At 36.7% G+C, this 17197-nt stretch overlaps 1 protein-coding gene across 2 annotated transcripts in view; it reads right to left on the bottom strand.

The window, feature by feature from the left end:
* Positions 1–16098, bottom strand: part of LOC112511023 — a 23215-nt gene extending 7117 nt beyond the window's left edge. Inside the window, exons 1-8 of one of the 2 annotated variants that reach the window (XM_025116383.1) lie at positions 15981–16098; positions 15340–15787; positions 11554–11879; positions 11325–11417; positions 11157–11247; positions 8297–8390; positions 601–698; positions 378–447 (exon numbers count right to left, since the gene is read on the bottom strand). In XM_025116383.1, coding sequence (XP_024972151.1) covers positions 378–447; positions 601–698; positions 8297–8390; positions 11157–11247; positions 11325–11417; positions 11554–11879; positions 15340–15639 — 1072 coding nt within the window. In that variant the 5' untranslated portion in view covers positions 15640–15787; positions 15981–16098. Of the gene's footprint in view, positions 1–377; positions 448–600; positions 699–8296; positions 8391–11156; positions 11248–11324; positions 11418–11553; positions 11880–15339; positions 15822–15980 lie in introns of those variants that run through there. The other variant, XM_025116384.1, reaches the window with a different exon arrangement.
* Between the last annotated feature and the right edge of the window lie 1099 nt (positions 16099–17197).

Raw genomic sequence — 17197 nt, 5'->3', positions numbered from 1 at the left:
AGTGTCTTATATTGATTTGAATCAATATCATCGATACCAATTCTGATTTAGACTAATGATCAAATACCTAAATATCCATTGATAAGACAAAACTGAGAAACCTTGTGAATCACACAATCTTATCAACATCTAGTAATGGTTGCTAATGAAGATATAGGTACATCTGGAAAGGAATCTTCCCAAAAAAGGACTGGCATCTTTTGGAAAGATGCACTAATTCATACTCTGGTTCAAGACCTGAAGGAGTTTGAAGTATATAAGCAAGATATCTTATAAAGAATCAAAGTCATCTCCTAACACTATTTTATCGACTCAAGTCCTACAGTAAAAGATATGACTTTAGCAGGAAGTCAAAACACAGCAGTTTGGACACATACCAGCAGTTCCGAAAGCATTATGAATCTCCATGTGTAAGAAATGTACAATGTCTACGAGTTGCTCCATCACCTTAAATAACAAATACATACAATTAGTGTGGCTCCTCAAAAGAAATAATTCGCAAGAAAACAACATTTATAACTTAAAACAGAAAAACCAGTGATGAAAAGGATAATAAGCCTACCTACACTGGTTTTTTAGAATACTCTAGTACTTAGTTACCTCTTCCAAAATCTTGGACCAAAGTGACTTCTTTTGCAAACTTCTCACGTGCTTCTTCTGACTCTTTAATTCTGCCCTCAAGATAGTAAGGCTGTCCCCTGTACATTTTCATGCATCCCCACAATTAAAGAAAATTCAATAACCTGAAATACCTAATTGCATGTGAAAAGGAAACAACAATACACTAAAGAACAGAACCAAACAAATGAAAACATGGTTAGATATCCCACTCAATAGCCAAAAGTAGCTGCTATAATAATAACAAATTATTATAATGATATAAATAATAATAATAATAATAATAATAATAATAATAATAATAATAGTAGTAACAACAATAACAGTAATAAGTAATTACTAATAATAATGATGATGATGATGAAAATATTACCAACTTAATAGCAACAATAACAACAGTTCATTGTCTATACACTAACAGTGGATGTGGCAAAATTCTTGGCATCTAGTTGAGATTATGATCAATAATGCATGGCAGCCTCAAGCCCTCAAGTATAACTAGATGAACAATATTTTGCCACAGGCTGAAGGTTCTTCATAATCTTCACCATATATCTGCAATAACCCTTGGACACTAAATGCTTTCGAATGACTAAAGGGACCTTCCAGGTATGGTTTTATAGTGCATGCCCACTTGCAGACAACAGGACCTTCGCCTATAAGCAGATGAACAAGCATGGCTGCCTTCCATCTAGGATGAACTAGAGCCTCGGAAACATTATGAGCAACATGATAACTATCCATGCTAAGATGAAATCATAATGCCTCGAACAAACTTAGTATAATAAAGATTGGTATAAACAGAACGTTCTCACCGACTAATAGGCCTATAAACACACATATGGTGTTCCTTTTTTCATGGGAATGGGAAAGTAAAGGGTATCATGAGAAAATTAAGACGCACACTTGGAGTAGGATGTTCTGTGAATTGTTGGTCCTGCACTACATCCTCACAAGGTATAATAGTGTATGATGTCCCCCATTGATATACTTGAAGAAGAACCACTACAATAGTCTGAGAAATCGAGAAAGGATCAGGTTCATCAGAGAAATTTAAATCAGGAAGTACTTCTGTATCTACCTTACATTTTGAACCTTGTCAGACAGATAAGCATACTTGTACTTCTTACCCATCTAGTCTAAATCTACTTCTTTTAACTTCATAAGTATACCCCATGATATCTACGGTCAATTTGAATCATCCGATTAGTTGCAGGCTCTTGAGAGACACAATGGTCTGTACTCATAGATAATATGCTTCAAGGAACATAGGCATGCAAACAACAGTCAAATGGTTGAGGCAGGAAATGGTAATTACTGAGCACATGCCTCCTACATGTCTATAGTACCATTAGCTAGGTGACGATCTTGATAACATATGTCTATCCATTATCACGTGATCCAACCAGAGGCTATAATCAAGGAGGAAGTAAATGTATTAACATAGGTATGAAGTGCAACACAAACACAAGAAGCAGCCTGCCCTTGAGATGCTCGCTGCAACTCAGGGCAATTCCATTCTCGATGGGCAAGCTTGTGATAAGAGAGACAGTTTTGTCCACCAATCTCATGGTAATCTAAATATAAAAGCCTCCACCAGTACCTTTGCCACTTATCAAAGCCAGAATTATGACCAAAGCCTCAATTAGAACGTTTCATGCTCTTCCTGGACTTCATCCCAGACCTCCACGCCAAAGTAGAAGATTCCCGTGCATCATCTAATGAAGCGGGTTAGCTAAATCAAATATCCCTAAGGAGTTTGGCTGGTATAAAATGTGCTATGGGTGACTTGTACAGTAGTGTTAGATATCCTACATAGTTAGATATCTAGGGTTTTACTTTCTTGGCCTCCTTTGTGTAGTTTCCTAATATAGGACTCTTTTGTATATAAATGTTTGTATCCTCTCCTATTATGAATAAGAAAATACAATCCCCATAATATTATCATGGTATTAGAGCCCTGATGGAACCCTAACCACCACTATCACAGGAACTCGACATAACCCTAGTCGCTGCCGCCGGAACTCGTCTGAACCTTCGCCGTCACTGCCGGAACCCTAGTTGTTGCCCTCCTCGACAAGTGACTTCACTGTTCCCGGTATAACTAAATTTGTGAGGGAACTAACTTCAACCTTTTTATACAATCAAGTTCAAAAATGCCACCTACAGACAAAACTCAATGACCGACGTCCAGTGACTTCACTGTTCCAGGTATAATTAATTTTGCTGTTGTGTTAAAGATTCCGGTTAAACTCAATTCTACAAATTGGGCTCAATAGAGTATGTTTGTTCAAATCAGTCTTGAAAATTTGGATAAGGATGATCATTTAAGTCGGGACCCTCCGAAGTGGTATACGAATGGCCCTACAGAATGCAATGGAACCACAAGTCCTAACCATTGCCTAAAACTACCCGACCACAAAGAAGACGTGGATCCACTTGGAGTCTTCCTTCTCGACCGAGGAATCCTGGTCTCATACTTATTCCATGTTCGGATCTTATTTCAAATGCGAGCAAAGGTGATTCCGGTTCTCACCGAGTACTATACAAGGCTATCGAAGCTACCCAAGGAGCTCCGAGTTCTTTTCCCTATAAATCCTGATGTCGGTCACTTAGGATCTCAGTCATTGGCATTCACGTATCATCTTGACGAGAAAGGTACTCTAGTAGCTCTCCATCCGTCATCCGGGAGTGACATATCAGCTTTTGCAACCTCTAGTAGCAGATATGGTAGAAGGGACGAATATATGAAAAAGATCTAATGTTCTTATTGCAAGGAGTTTAGGAGTATAATTGCCCGAATCGTCCTACTTTTGGCCTTGAATCTCGACCGTCGCCTCGTCCTTCTCGAGCCCAGGTTGCATCTATAGATGGTATTATCGCCACTCACATAGTCAACGATGAAGATGGCTCTCAATCCCAACATGAATCTTCGAGCCAGGTTTCATCTACTCCTCGTGCTAGCACAACAAAATCAGGTATATTATCTGCTTGTTTTTCTACATGCTCAACATGGATTATCGATTCAGAAGCTACAGGTGACATGACTGGGAATAAAGAACTAATCCAATCTCAATACTGAGATACCACGTACTCCAGCTCGGCTAGCTAATGGATCTTCGTGTCAAATTAGGGGTGTGGAATCCACCAGCAACATGTCAAATCTAAATCTGTCATCTGTCCTTTATGTTCCCACTTTTCCAGATAGCTTAATATCCATTAGCCAAATTACAAAAAGACATACTTTTTTCCAACACATTGTGTCTTTCAGGAATTGGGGACAAACCGGTTGATTGGCACAGGTTTTGAATCTCAAGGTTTCTATCGTCTGTCCGCATTGCGATCTTTAGTAGCACATCTTTGTGATTAGGAGGCTCATTATCGGCTAGGCCATCCTTCTTTACCTGTTTTGAGACAGTTGAGACCGGATTCTTCGTCTGTTCGTGAGTTAGTTTGTGAGTCATGTCAGTTGGATAAACACACTCGTTGTCCTTATCCCCTTAGAGGGTCTAGTCTTGTCACCGCTTTATATCAGTTAATTCACTCCGATCTATGGGGACCTTGTCCCGTGATTTCTACTAGTGGATTTAAATATTTTATTACGTTTGTTGATGACTTTTTTCGTGCAACATGGGTTTATATGCTCAAGTCACATAATGAAATATTTTCCATCTATTGTGATTTTCATGCTGATGTCAAAATCCAATTTGATGTCCCTATTAAAACTAAGATCTAATAATGCAAGCAAAAGAATATTTTTCTTCCGATTTTACAAGTTATTTATCTAAGCATGGTATTGTACATGAATCGTCGCGTGCCGATACACCCCAACAGAATGGCATTGCCAAAAGAAAGAACCCATTTGTTGGATGTGGCTCGCACTATGATGATTCACTATAATGTACTACAGCTTTTGGGTTAATGCACTTCTTACAGCTAATTATCTGATTAACCGTATGCCTTCTCCTATTCTTAAGGGAAAGACACCTTTTTCCGCTCTATTTCCAAAAGACACTTCTTTTCCTCTAGCTCCTAAAATCTTTTGATGTGTTTCTTATGTCCATGATCATCACCCAGGACATAATAAACTTGTAGCTCGTGCTATCAAGTGTGTGTTCCTTGGGTATTCACATGTCCAAAAAGGCTATCATTGTTATAGTACTACCCTGCCTAGATATTTTACTTAGGTTGATGTCACCTTCAATGAGTTGTCCCTTCTATGACAAACCTACCTCTAGTGGTTCGAGTCGACCAATCTGGCTCTGGATCCTTTCGAATCTTTTGATCCTCCGGTCTTTGATATTCATATGCAGACACCAAATGTTGCTATTCCGATAGTACCTCCTAATACTCATTTCACGAACGTGTATGCTCAACAGCACCGCAGGCAACCCAGGAGTTCTTACATATGCATCATGATTCTAGTGAGTCTCTTGTTCCACCACCTAATACACCTCAACTACCACATACCAAGCCTTATGATCCACCTGGTGCCCCTCCCCCCGATATTCCAATTGCCTTCCAAAAAGGCACACGGAGTTGGAGGGCTTCGTTATTTCCTCAGGATAGAAGTATCTCGATCAAAGAAAGTATGTTCTTGATATGCTTACTGAGTGTGGTCTATTGGAATGTAAACCGGTGGACAGCCCAATGCTCAACTACAAGAAAACTTCTTTTGGATGATGGAAATCCTCTAAAAGATCCAAAGAGATAAGAGAGATACAAGAGACTGATTGGAAAGCTAAACTATTTGAAGGTTACTCAACCGGATACATCATCCCTGGTTAGTGTCTTGAGCTAGTTCATGTCTTTTCCCTATACAATACGTTGGGAGGCAGTACTTCACGATTTTGGAGTATCTCAAGGCCATACCAGGCTTAGGGATACTTTATTTAGATCGGGGCGATTGTCGAGTGAGTGCATTCACTCAAGAAGGGGATGGCAAGATATATGGTTTCTCTAATGTCGATTGGGTTGGTTGTCCTGGTTTCCAAAATATCGACTACAGAATATTGTGTATTTGTCGGTGGGAATCTAGTTTCTTGGAAGAGCAAGGAACAACATACAGTATCCCGATCAAGTGCCCAGTCAGAGTACAGAGCCATGTCAGATGTGTCATGTGAGATAACGTGGATAAGAAGAATCCTATGAGAGCTTGGGGTGATTACTGATGACTTGATGAGATTATGTGGTAATAATAAGTCAGCTGTTCATATAGACAAGAATCAAGTATTTAATGAGAGAACTAAGCACATTGAGGTTGCTTGTCATTTGATCAGAGACCGGGTTGTCGGAACCCAAACATACCCTCCATCGATTAACTAGTACACATCAGGACCAAGCACCAGCTTGTAGACATTCTTACAAAGCCATTGCGGGAACCCCAAATAGATTTCATTTGTAACAAGTTGGGCATGATTCTTTGCTCCAACTTAAGGAGGAGTGTTAGATATCCAACATAGTTAGATAGCTAGGGTTTTAGTTTCCTGGCCTCCTTTGTGTAGTTTCCTAATATAGGATTCTTTTGTCTATAAATGTTTGTATCCTCGCCTACTGTGAATAAGAAAATATAATTCCCAGAATATTATCAAGAAGTAATTTGTTCATGAGAGTTCTTTGTCAAATGATTTAGGATCTCCTTGTTAAGACATGACAGATCACAAATGTAAATAGGAAATTGATTCCAATACTTATCATCTAACTTGCTCGGGATCGTAAAAGACTTTACTTCAATGTTCATTTTTGGGCCAAAACTAATAAAACTTGTTGCTTTATTATCCACGTAATCAGCCAATTAACTAAGGGGCCGTTTACCAAACGCTTACTGGTAAGCGCTTAGGTCACTTGCCTTACCGGATGAACATGAAAGGACCGAGTAAATTCTTTCCGGGTAAATTCTTTCATACGATGCCATTTGGATGGACTAGAACCTTACCCATTAAGCTAAGTGAGAGTGTTGATTTTTACCGTTTAAGTGCTTACTGGGTAAGTATTTGGGTAAACGGCCCCCAAGTGTCACAGTTACAGAACACGATAACACAAAGGCAAACAATCAGCAGCAAGAGTAGGTGAATGAATCAAACCAAGAGCAAACCATACTAACAGCAATACGTCAAGGCAACCAACAGATCAAATGCATCCATGTATAAGATAAATAACAAGCAGGAAACTTTAATCCAGACACAGTAGTAGAGAAGATCATCCAAACACAAATCTTCCATTACAAAACAGAAGTACCAGACAACATCTTTCACATGATTGATTAATCCAAGAATTTTACCATCCATGTCAGAGTTTGAGACCTCAATTGAGTCAAAGCCATGCAAGGGTTGCATACTCAAGCAGGCTGTAGTTACAACCATAGTGTTTAAGAAGACACATGACGTTGACAAGATGTTAACTGAATCCACCAGGTGGACAGTGACCGACTGCACAGCAACGTAGTGCAGTCGTGAATCAGCCAACATCAACCATCTGATATAGCATCTTCCGTGATTTCAGGGGATAATGGTGGCTACGGTTTAACAGAGAAAATGGTGATATGGTGGCTAGGGTTAGATTACTAGATATGGTGGCAGCAATGGCTTCAAATAAAGAGAGGTGGCAAAGGCAATTTTTAAGGTTTTTCTTTGAGGTGGTGGCTAGGTTCAGATCAAAGCCTTGCAGCTCTAATACAAGGTAGTCTCAAAAAAGGTGCTTTATTGCTATCGATTGACTGAGTATATATGGATCACAGAAATGGATATTGGCTGAGTTTTAACAAAGTCTATATGAAAGTTTCCTAATTACAGAACATTTACCCTTACTCTTAATCAAAATCAAATTGTTGTTTGCTACATGTAGAAAAAACTGAAAATAGAAAAAACTTCAATTTGAGATTTAACCTAGGTTATTCGGGAGAAGTCCAACAATATGAATAATGAAATACTGAAAACCCATCACGTACTTCAAGCCAAAACCCAAAAGTCAAAACATTTAGGCACAGCACCTTTATGCCACAATATTAGAACAAACTTACAATTAAATAAATATAACAATCATAAACATAAACATAATACAAGGTGGACAAAGCTCCATTGCACGCACAACATGCCAACATAACTTGTTGCTTAAAGCTATCAGATAAAAATGGATGTCGTAGAATGTTAGAACCACATAATATGTGGAATATCAAAATCCCTTTCTTAGGGTCTCACAAACCAAGGTATGCTCGAATGGCAAATTCATGTCCGGCACCAGTATCCTTCTCTGTTGGGTATTCTTGGCGCAATATTTACTAATTTGAGGAACTGGTATGTGGAAAACTAAGCCCATACAATATGCCAATGCATTTCTCTCCAAGGGGTTGCATCACCTTCTACCCTTCAAAAATTATTATTATGCTAACGAGGATAAGCATGCATTATTTTTTACTTTGTACCTTATATAGGTACATCTCATGATGTCAAAAAGGCCATTATTAGTATTAGCAACATATAATAAAGCATCTGAAGATCATCAGCACACCCACTACATCTACAAATACTACAGGGGTGTACGCATCCATAAAATCTCATGCAATTGTTCTCATCATGTCACCGTCGCGTCAGGCATTATTAGCTACATAAGAGTGATTATAACAGGCTTTCACGTATGCAAGTAACGTTTGCCATACTTAGATAACAAATGTGAGAGTTACCTCTTGGAGGAGCATTAGGGTTATCCTCTTCTAGTTGCTTGCGGCGAAAATCTTGTTCGAACCTGTCCAAGGCATGTAACTCATGGTATAACTCCTGCATACAAGGAAAAGATATAGTCGTTTTTCAAGAACATAAAACTTTCCAAAGGTAGGCTTAAAAATCATTGTGTAAGTTTAGCACTTCCCGATGATATTACAATACAATTTCTTGAATCAACAAAATAACAAAAACAAAGCTAGTCGAACCTTGTATCTATGCAGAATATATAGCTAGGATCGTAGACCAAATACATGGATACGCAGCTGGAACCCAAATATTAGAAAACGGGAGACACAAAGTGACCTATAATGCACTTGACACTCCTCAAGTTGGAGCATATCACATCCATATTGCAAAAACAAGTATTTCAACACGAATTAATCACCCACCAGGGGAGGAAGGGGATTAAAAAGAAACAAGTTATGAACCTCACACCTAAGTTCCTAGATGAAGTCAATTTGGGCCTTCTGTAGAGGCCTCATCAAAATGTTAGTTAGCTGGTAGTTGGTATGGATATGAAAATCCTGCGTGGATGGGATATCCCAGGACATAGTTATGCACCAACTGACAGTTTATGTGCTTGGTATATTTGTGGAGAATATGATTGCCACATGGACTGCTAAGTGATCATAACATAATAACTGCATTAATTTGTTCATGAGAACTCCTGAATCATGGAGAACACGTACGGTCCACTCCATATCTGATTGCTATGCTACCATCTATCATGACATGATACTCCAACTTCATAATGTGCAAGGAGAATTGCTTCCTACTTACTCCTGCTCCATAATTGATTCCACTCTGCAGTTTGTATATAAGATATATACCTCCTCAGTGCTCCTGTGAGATATGGCTCAAAATGAACAATGTCAAGAGGCATATATTGACCAACAACTCTTATAGTATGCAACATTCAGTCATGTAGCTGGCTCCTTCGCAATCATTAAGAGGCTTTCTATAATAAACTAGGAACTTCGTTTTGGAGCACAGGATAATCCACTTGTGTCTACATGTAGTCCACATTCATATAAAGGATCCAAGATACAAGGAGGACCAGTTTGTATGACCTATGTGAAGATCATGTAACTGATACATTCACAAAGGGACTACCCATTAAACAGTTCCATTCTTTAGTACGCAAGCTGTATATGAAGATATCTTCAAGCCAGCTTGCCAGGGAATGTTGAAAATAACAGAACTTTTTTAGGCAAGTTTTCCAATAGGAAGCGTCACAATGCATAAATAGGAAGGTGTACCTGTGAGCTATTTATTCTCGATATTAGAAGATTGTGCCTAGAATTAGTGATGGTATTTCCCTTCTTAGAGTAGAAATATTACCAAAATGGATGACCTAATATACCTTTCAAATAACCATATCTAAGTCCGTTCCTTATGTGAGGATAAGTATAGTAGCTTCAGATTATGAACTAGGCTATGAACTCAAGCTTCAAGGGCCTATGGGAGATTAATATGTAGGCACATTCTTCTGTGTCATTTCTTGTCCAGAAGGTCCAACAAAGAGATGATGAGTAGAAAGCTAACCAAATACCAAAGAAAAGAGAGGACAGTAAAAGCATTTTTAAGTCGATGGAAATTCTCAAACCAATTAGCCCAAGCTCAGGAAGCTAGCACAAGGAAACAAGGTTCCATCAGAAGGTCTAATCGAAAGTTTCAACAATTATGGTCAGAAATCAGAACCATATAGCGTGTCCGATAGTCAAGATAAAGAACACAATGTTTCATAATTTCAATTAGACTGAATGATACTCTATGTACAGAAGTTCTGACACCCTGGATAAAAGGTTCAATGCTAACATGCTTGTCAGCTAAATCAATCAAACTATCTTTAAGGAAATGACTTCTCATCAAGACCAACGGCAAATACAATATAATAGGTCATGAATAATTTGGTTTTCAACTAAAGGATTTTCCCCACAACTAGAAAAAAATACACTATCCTCTATCTCCTTTACTCTCTTGTTACTTTTTTCGTTATCTACCCAGTTCTAGGAAAATCTGTCACCAACCCCCCCCCCCGGCCAAGGAAAGAAATATTATTTTCCTACAAGTTTGTCACTAGTTGAAGCCACAGTAACATTAAAAGTAGTTCTGACATAAATATGGCAATCTACAATTTATGGCAGGTGGAAAAGCTTAGAACCATCATTCATTTCATACTGGGATATTAGACCACCTTTTATCAATGTGAAGATACCTATAATGCATGGCAGAGTGCAACAGACTACTGATTTTCTTGAGGTATAGCTTGTGAGTGCTAAGTCAGCAATCTATACACAGTTCATTCATCCTCATCATTTTGTGGTGATATAGAATGCAGATCATGCTTTTAGCAATAAGAAAAATTCCATCAGGTTTAGCATAGCAAAATGAACTGTTGCTGTCCTTGAAGCATACCTATGGTATGTTGGCGACAGATATTCATCTTTTTCTCTTTTTGGAAAAATTTTGGAGTAATGATTCCATCAGAAAAAGGTATTAGATCATCTTTATCAATGTTGATACAGATGGCAAAAATTGACTGCTATTATCCTTTATACATAGCTTATTGGTGCTGCATTGGCAACCAGTACTCACAGTTTATTCATTTCTTATTTGTTGATTCGCCGTGCATGTGGCATGAAGGTGTCAGAGTTCATTAATAAGTTTTCTTCTTTGATTGGCCTCTACCCTAGATGTGCTTGCTTATCATGATCCCTAATCTGCTGTAACGGTAAAGTTCCTTTTTTCTTGATTTTTTCCTTCCAGGATTGCAAGGAAATTAAGACAGATACATTATATTGAGAAGTGAATACTTACGGCAGTATATTGAACCAAATTCTTCAAATGTTCCATGATGGTTTCTGCTTCTTCTTTTAGTTGCTTCTGGGGATTAAGTTCTGATCCCAATCTAAACACAACAACAAAGGCATTAGCATCAATGATTGGATTCAATTTGACACAATGGAATAATGTCCATAGAATTACTTTTCAAAATATCGGTCCAAATTGTGCCATTGAGGATCTTTGCAACGATTTCCGAAACGAACCACTTCTCCAGAAAACACTTTTAGTTCTTCCCTACAAACATAAGAGAAGCAAGAACATCTAAAAGACATGCTTTCAAGTAATATGAACTCTTGAAAAGGTAAAAGAGCATAAAACATTGCATGTCAAATATCAATGCTTCATCATTAATTCTTTTCATTATACCCACCTCTTATCAGCTGCAGCAATTCTCAGGAGCTCATCCATGTCTTTTGATATTAAGCGCTGCACACCTTCTGAAGGCAACACCACCTCTTTTAAATGTTTTATGTTATCTTTTGACAGAGATTGCATAAGAGTGGCACCCTTAACGATTGTGTTGGCAACTTCAAATGACAATATTGTTATTTTATTTCCTTTTGTTGCCACCCCCGACACAAAACCACTGCTGAGATGCAAGCTTGTCATGCTGCTACCAAGTGTATCCAGCACTTCTACTGCCTTCCCAAGACTAGCAGTACCAGCTTTACCCAGAAGTGAGCTCACTTCTGAAACCTGCATTGCTCAAATTAAAAGATTGTATACAGTTCCCATGGATAATTAATCCAGGTCTCCATGAAACATCTATGAGCTTAGTTACTACTCATACAGCTCAAATATTTAGCCCCTCCTTCAATAGCGAGAGAATCATCATAATTATATAAGAACGCATACAGCCATAATGTTGGGATCATGCAAAACAATGCATTTTTCATTTAGATGGACTTTGTGATGTCATAATAACGGCATAATAAAATTTCCATACCGACCTAATTTTGAAGAAAAGAGCCGGCAATTACTTGCACTATATTAGGTATTATATAAAGTCACAAGTAAATTTCCATTTCTACTTGACGGTTCTAGAATTTGAGGGGTTGAATTCTGCATTATTGGGAGAATTTGAAAAAAATGCAAAGACTGTAAGGTCTATCTCCATATCATCCTCAAATGGACATATATTTAACCATCCAGAAATACTATCCCCGTTGAAATTACTCCCTATTGATATATTGATGGTATCTCCCTTTAATCCACAATCGTTGATATTAACACAAAATTGGTGTCACTTCTAAGCCAAGCAATTTAACATATCTTTGACATGAAGCTAACACTTCGGCCCAGACAATAAAAGACGGCATCCAGGAGCTCTTTCTTTGTAAGTAAAATAATGTGCCTTCCTAAAAGCATCAACTGAAGTAGGTTTGACAAACACACACACACACACACACACTCCTCTCCTGCTACCACGCTTCCCTTTCCATGTAGACCCATAATTTCAGCGAGAAGTATCTTGTCCCCAAAAAGTAAGACCTCGTTCTTTTAATGAACTATAGTAGTGTTACTTTTAAACATTGGAAATGATTTTGTACTAAATACTACAGATCTAAGCTTTCCTCGTGTAACTTGCAATATGATAATCATCATAATTGGCACATCTTTATTCTAAATTAAGTATTTTATACCTTTTGTTACGATAATTGCACGTGATAGTGTTTTTGATGATATACAAGGGAATAGGAGCTTAATAGAAAATAGGGTGTAAAATGGGACTTTAAGATTACAAAACCCAAAGCAAGTGACCAAGGGCGTCAAAGAAGCAGGAAAAAAAAAACTTTATCATTGTCCCGGTGCAAGGAGTGCCTAACCCAGTGCAAGGATCTGCTAAGCTCATCCACTTGGTAGAGCTCTAGCACACATGCGTTGGTGGAGAGGTGGAGGTGTTCAACGAGCATGCACCCTGATTTTTTCCCTTTTTGGCACCCTTTTACATTTATTTTTAATGTTTCAGTTGTAGTTCCATTACCGGTTTAAATTATAACTCCCAGATAATGATAGTTAGCATGAGATGATTATTCTTTTCCACATGGATCAAGGGAGTGATCCTCTTAAGAGAAGGTTGGGAGCTACAAAAAGGTTGTTTCCGATGAAATCAACAAATAAAAATACATGCACTGCAAAAGAGGCTACCAAAAAGGAAAACGAGACTATAAATAGTGTCAAGAAAGAAAAGAGAAGTTCATTTTCAGGAACTTGGTTCGCTTTTGCACCAAAAATAAGGTCTTCAAATTAATGAATTATGAGGAACCAATCAGTGAAATGAGAAGTTAAACATTTCAAAACATTACCAGATATAAGAAGTTTGTGTGCTATGCTATTTTCATGTTTACTTCTTGTTGTGAATTTTGCTAGATAGCTTATACAAATGATTGTCTTAAGCAGAAGTCAGTCAGAGTGTTAAGATGGCCGTGCATGGTACACAACCTTTGTCCCAAGGAATAACCACTTCATCATTTCATTTTTCCATCTATGTTATGAGATACAATCTGAAAACATAACGTAGCCTTCTATCATAAGGATTCAAAACGGGAGTGTCTTATTAGTTTTACTTTTATTCCTTCTCGCTAATTTACCAAGGATACAATTTTCCTTGCCCATTTAACTACATTCTAAGTATGTTTTTTAGTTCTATATAAAATCCACAAAAAATCATTATTTCATTCAAACAACTAAACTCAATTTAACCACCATATCTACTTCAACAACTTATCCTTACTATATTAGGTCTATAAATACTATCTTTATAGATTGACTTTGGCATGCCAATCATAATAACTCCATTATATACTATAAAAAGTAATTACACAAATTTGGATTTCAAATTTCATCAAGTTTCCTAACCAAAGGATTAATAAGTACTACACTCCCTGAAGTCTTCCGTCAAAGATTTCAGCTTTGTAGGAACATAGGACTCCAAACAACCAGGGAAAAAGAGAGAGAGAGAAAGAAACACATAATTTCAGAATCTTCTTATGAAAATTTTCAAAACCTTCCTCTACCTCCCATTCACCTTTCTTGTGCAATGCAACTGCTATCCAGCCTCAAACGCATATGGATACCCAACAACAAGAATGCATGTAAGCTCTAGTTCAAGGCAAGAAACATTACTTTTCTAATTATAACTTCACCCACTTCCAGCAAATTTCTGCGAATCAATCTCCCACAAACACAACACACAACCAAATTGGAACAGCTACCTGGTCAATTATTGTATTCCAACGCTGATCAAAGTGGTACATGGTGGACATTCTAATATATAATGATTCCTACCAAAACGCTAGTTTTTATCCCTTTGGCATTGATAATCATTCAATCATAGTAAGGAATTAAATATGTAACGCGGACAAAATGAGTAGGTCAAACCTAATTATTACAACCTTCCCTTCTCGTTGATCTCAATCTATGCAAAACCCTCCAACTAATTCTCTTCTTTATACTCCTGATATGCTACTTCCCATGATTGACAAATGCCAAAGCATGGTGATTACACACTTGACCTTTCTACATCCTACTTCATCGTGCTTAGTTCTATTTCGGTGGCCATCATTGATGTTTCCCTCTCCATTTATGCCCATCCTTCCACGTCCTAATTGTGAATAGTTGTCTTACCTTATTAGACGAAATTGGAAGAATTTTACATAGCTAACCATGTAAGAGTTGGAACCATATGCTAAAGAGATGATATTGTTAATTGGATATCTCCAAAAAGAAATAACATTTAGGGTTTCCTTCCCTAATCTTCATATATTGGCATAAAGCCTGGGAAAGAGTTTTGGACGTCTACGTTTTTTAGGCACACAAGTATTTTCTGGTGGGTTTTTTTGTTTAATATTGCTTCATTCCTGCATTGATTATGTATCACATGATATAAACATTTGATGATTTTTTAGAACAAATATTCCTAATAATATATAGCAATAATGTGTGCAAGAACTTCATGTTATGGCTCAACCACTGCTTGTTAAGATTGTAGAAGTTGCAAAATAATGTTTTATGCCTGATGGCCGGTATCGATATCTAAAACTTACTTTGGCAATTCACACAATTCCCCTAACTTCACGTGTAGTGTTTGAAAAAGAAAATGTATGATACAAATGTCCACAAACTCACATTACGCGACTATGTCTAGTAGACATACCTTTGTAACTGACTTTGTCGATCTCGATTTATTTGATAGGGCCCTAGACAAACGAGGAATCCCATCATCAACATCCAATGGGTACGAAACAGCATTCATCTCTGGAAAAGAAAATGGCTCTCTTAGAGGCTGCTTGTTATCCATGCTTTCCCCAACACCCGAAGAGGTGGAATTGTCATTCACAGGCAATCCTCGAGATTGATAAACCATCCCAGAACCATAACTTAGTCCATTGACATGGGGAAAGCTTCCACCGTCTAAATCATCTTCAGTGGATCTCCTTGAGCAAATTCCACCCATCTTCTTGATCAACAAAACACCTTCTAAGAGTTGACTTGGAGCACTCGCAAACTTTTCACATAGAAGCCAATAACAAGCTGAATACCCCAGTAATGTTTCAACGAGTTCCTCTAAACAATCAAGTTCAAGTTCATTTCATCATAACAAACTGCAATCACAAAACCCAATATCTTAGGCATACGAACCCATTGGAGGATGGAAAAAGAAAAAGAAAAAGAAAACATACTGACTCCACAAAAAATGTCGAAAACATACAAATGAAATCAAGAAAAAGGCCAAATAGATACAAGTAAAGCGAGAAATTAGATAAGAGATTGAGTTGACTGTGGGTAATTACTGACCTCGTCGATGATCAGAATAGCGAAGCATACTATGGTATTGCTTCTCGATGTTAGAAGTAGCTCCCTTTTAGCGGTGTCGCTATATTCGATGAAGTCCCACGAAAGCATAGCCCAAACGCAAAGACGCCATCTCTGGTCAAACCCCCAAAACACAACCAACAAACAAACAAACTTAAAAGGTACAGTGTTCCAACTTACAATCACCCTTTTATGACTATTCACTTCTTTTGGTATAAACAAATCATAACATCTCCCTTCTATAAAATAATATTCCAACAACTTTGTTACAACTTATTTATTTATTTCGATATGATATTGATAAGGAATATTTTTGAGTGTTTGGATAAATAATTTACATTGGTAATAAGAAATTTTTGAAGAAATTAAATCATTCTAACTTATAATAAGTTGATAAGTATTTTTATAGAAAAACATAAGTTGTTTAAAATAAGCAATCTCAAACACCCTCTAAATTGAGATATTATTTTTTAAGTAAATTTCGATTTTCATCTTTAAGGTTTAGAAATAATGGTTTTTGTTCCTATAGTTTGTAAGTTATTGTTATTTTTGTCCCTAAACTAGTTCTTAGCTTTTTAAATACAAGGGACCAAAATAGTAAAAAATTATAAACCACAAATCATAAAAACTAAAATAGCAATGATTTACATATTATAGGGATGAAAACTGTAATATCTAAACCATAAGGACAAAAATTGCTATTTTTAATAAACCATAGGGGGGAAAAACATAATTTACTTTTATTTTTTTATAAAGGGTTTTCCTAAAAGTGTGTATTGAAATGATAAATTAGATAATATTATAGTAATATAATTTATATCAAAAAATTTAAAATTGAGAATTTGTTGTTGGAGATGAATATAATTTTTTTTAACAATTTATATTTTGGTTTTTTATTTTTAAAAAATTATACAAAAAGTTGTTGCGGATGCTCTTATATGTATCAATGAATATCAGATTGTTTATAACCGAGAATCAAAAATTAAAATCTTTAAAATTATTTACATTTAATTTTAATAATATTTTATTTTAAAGATTTCAATATCTATATTATTAAAATATTTTATACATTTATTATTTTAATAAACATTTTTAAAATATTTTATCTATACTATATTATAAAGCATTTAACAAAAACTCTTAAAAACTATTTTTATACGTAAAGTACTGTTTATTAATGCATAATACTTAAAACTCAA

Source organism: Cynara cardunculus (genome assembly GCF_001531365.2).
Source record: "Cynara cardunculus var. scolymus isolate 2C chromosome LG 4, CcrdV1, whole genome shotgun sequence".
NCBI lineage: Eukaryota > Viridiplantae > Streptophyta > Magnoliopsida > Asterales > Asteraceae > Cynara > Cynara cardunculus.
Note: the sequence above shows the minus strand (reverse complement) of the source record. Positions and strands in the feature narration are given on the sequence as shown.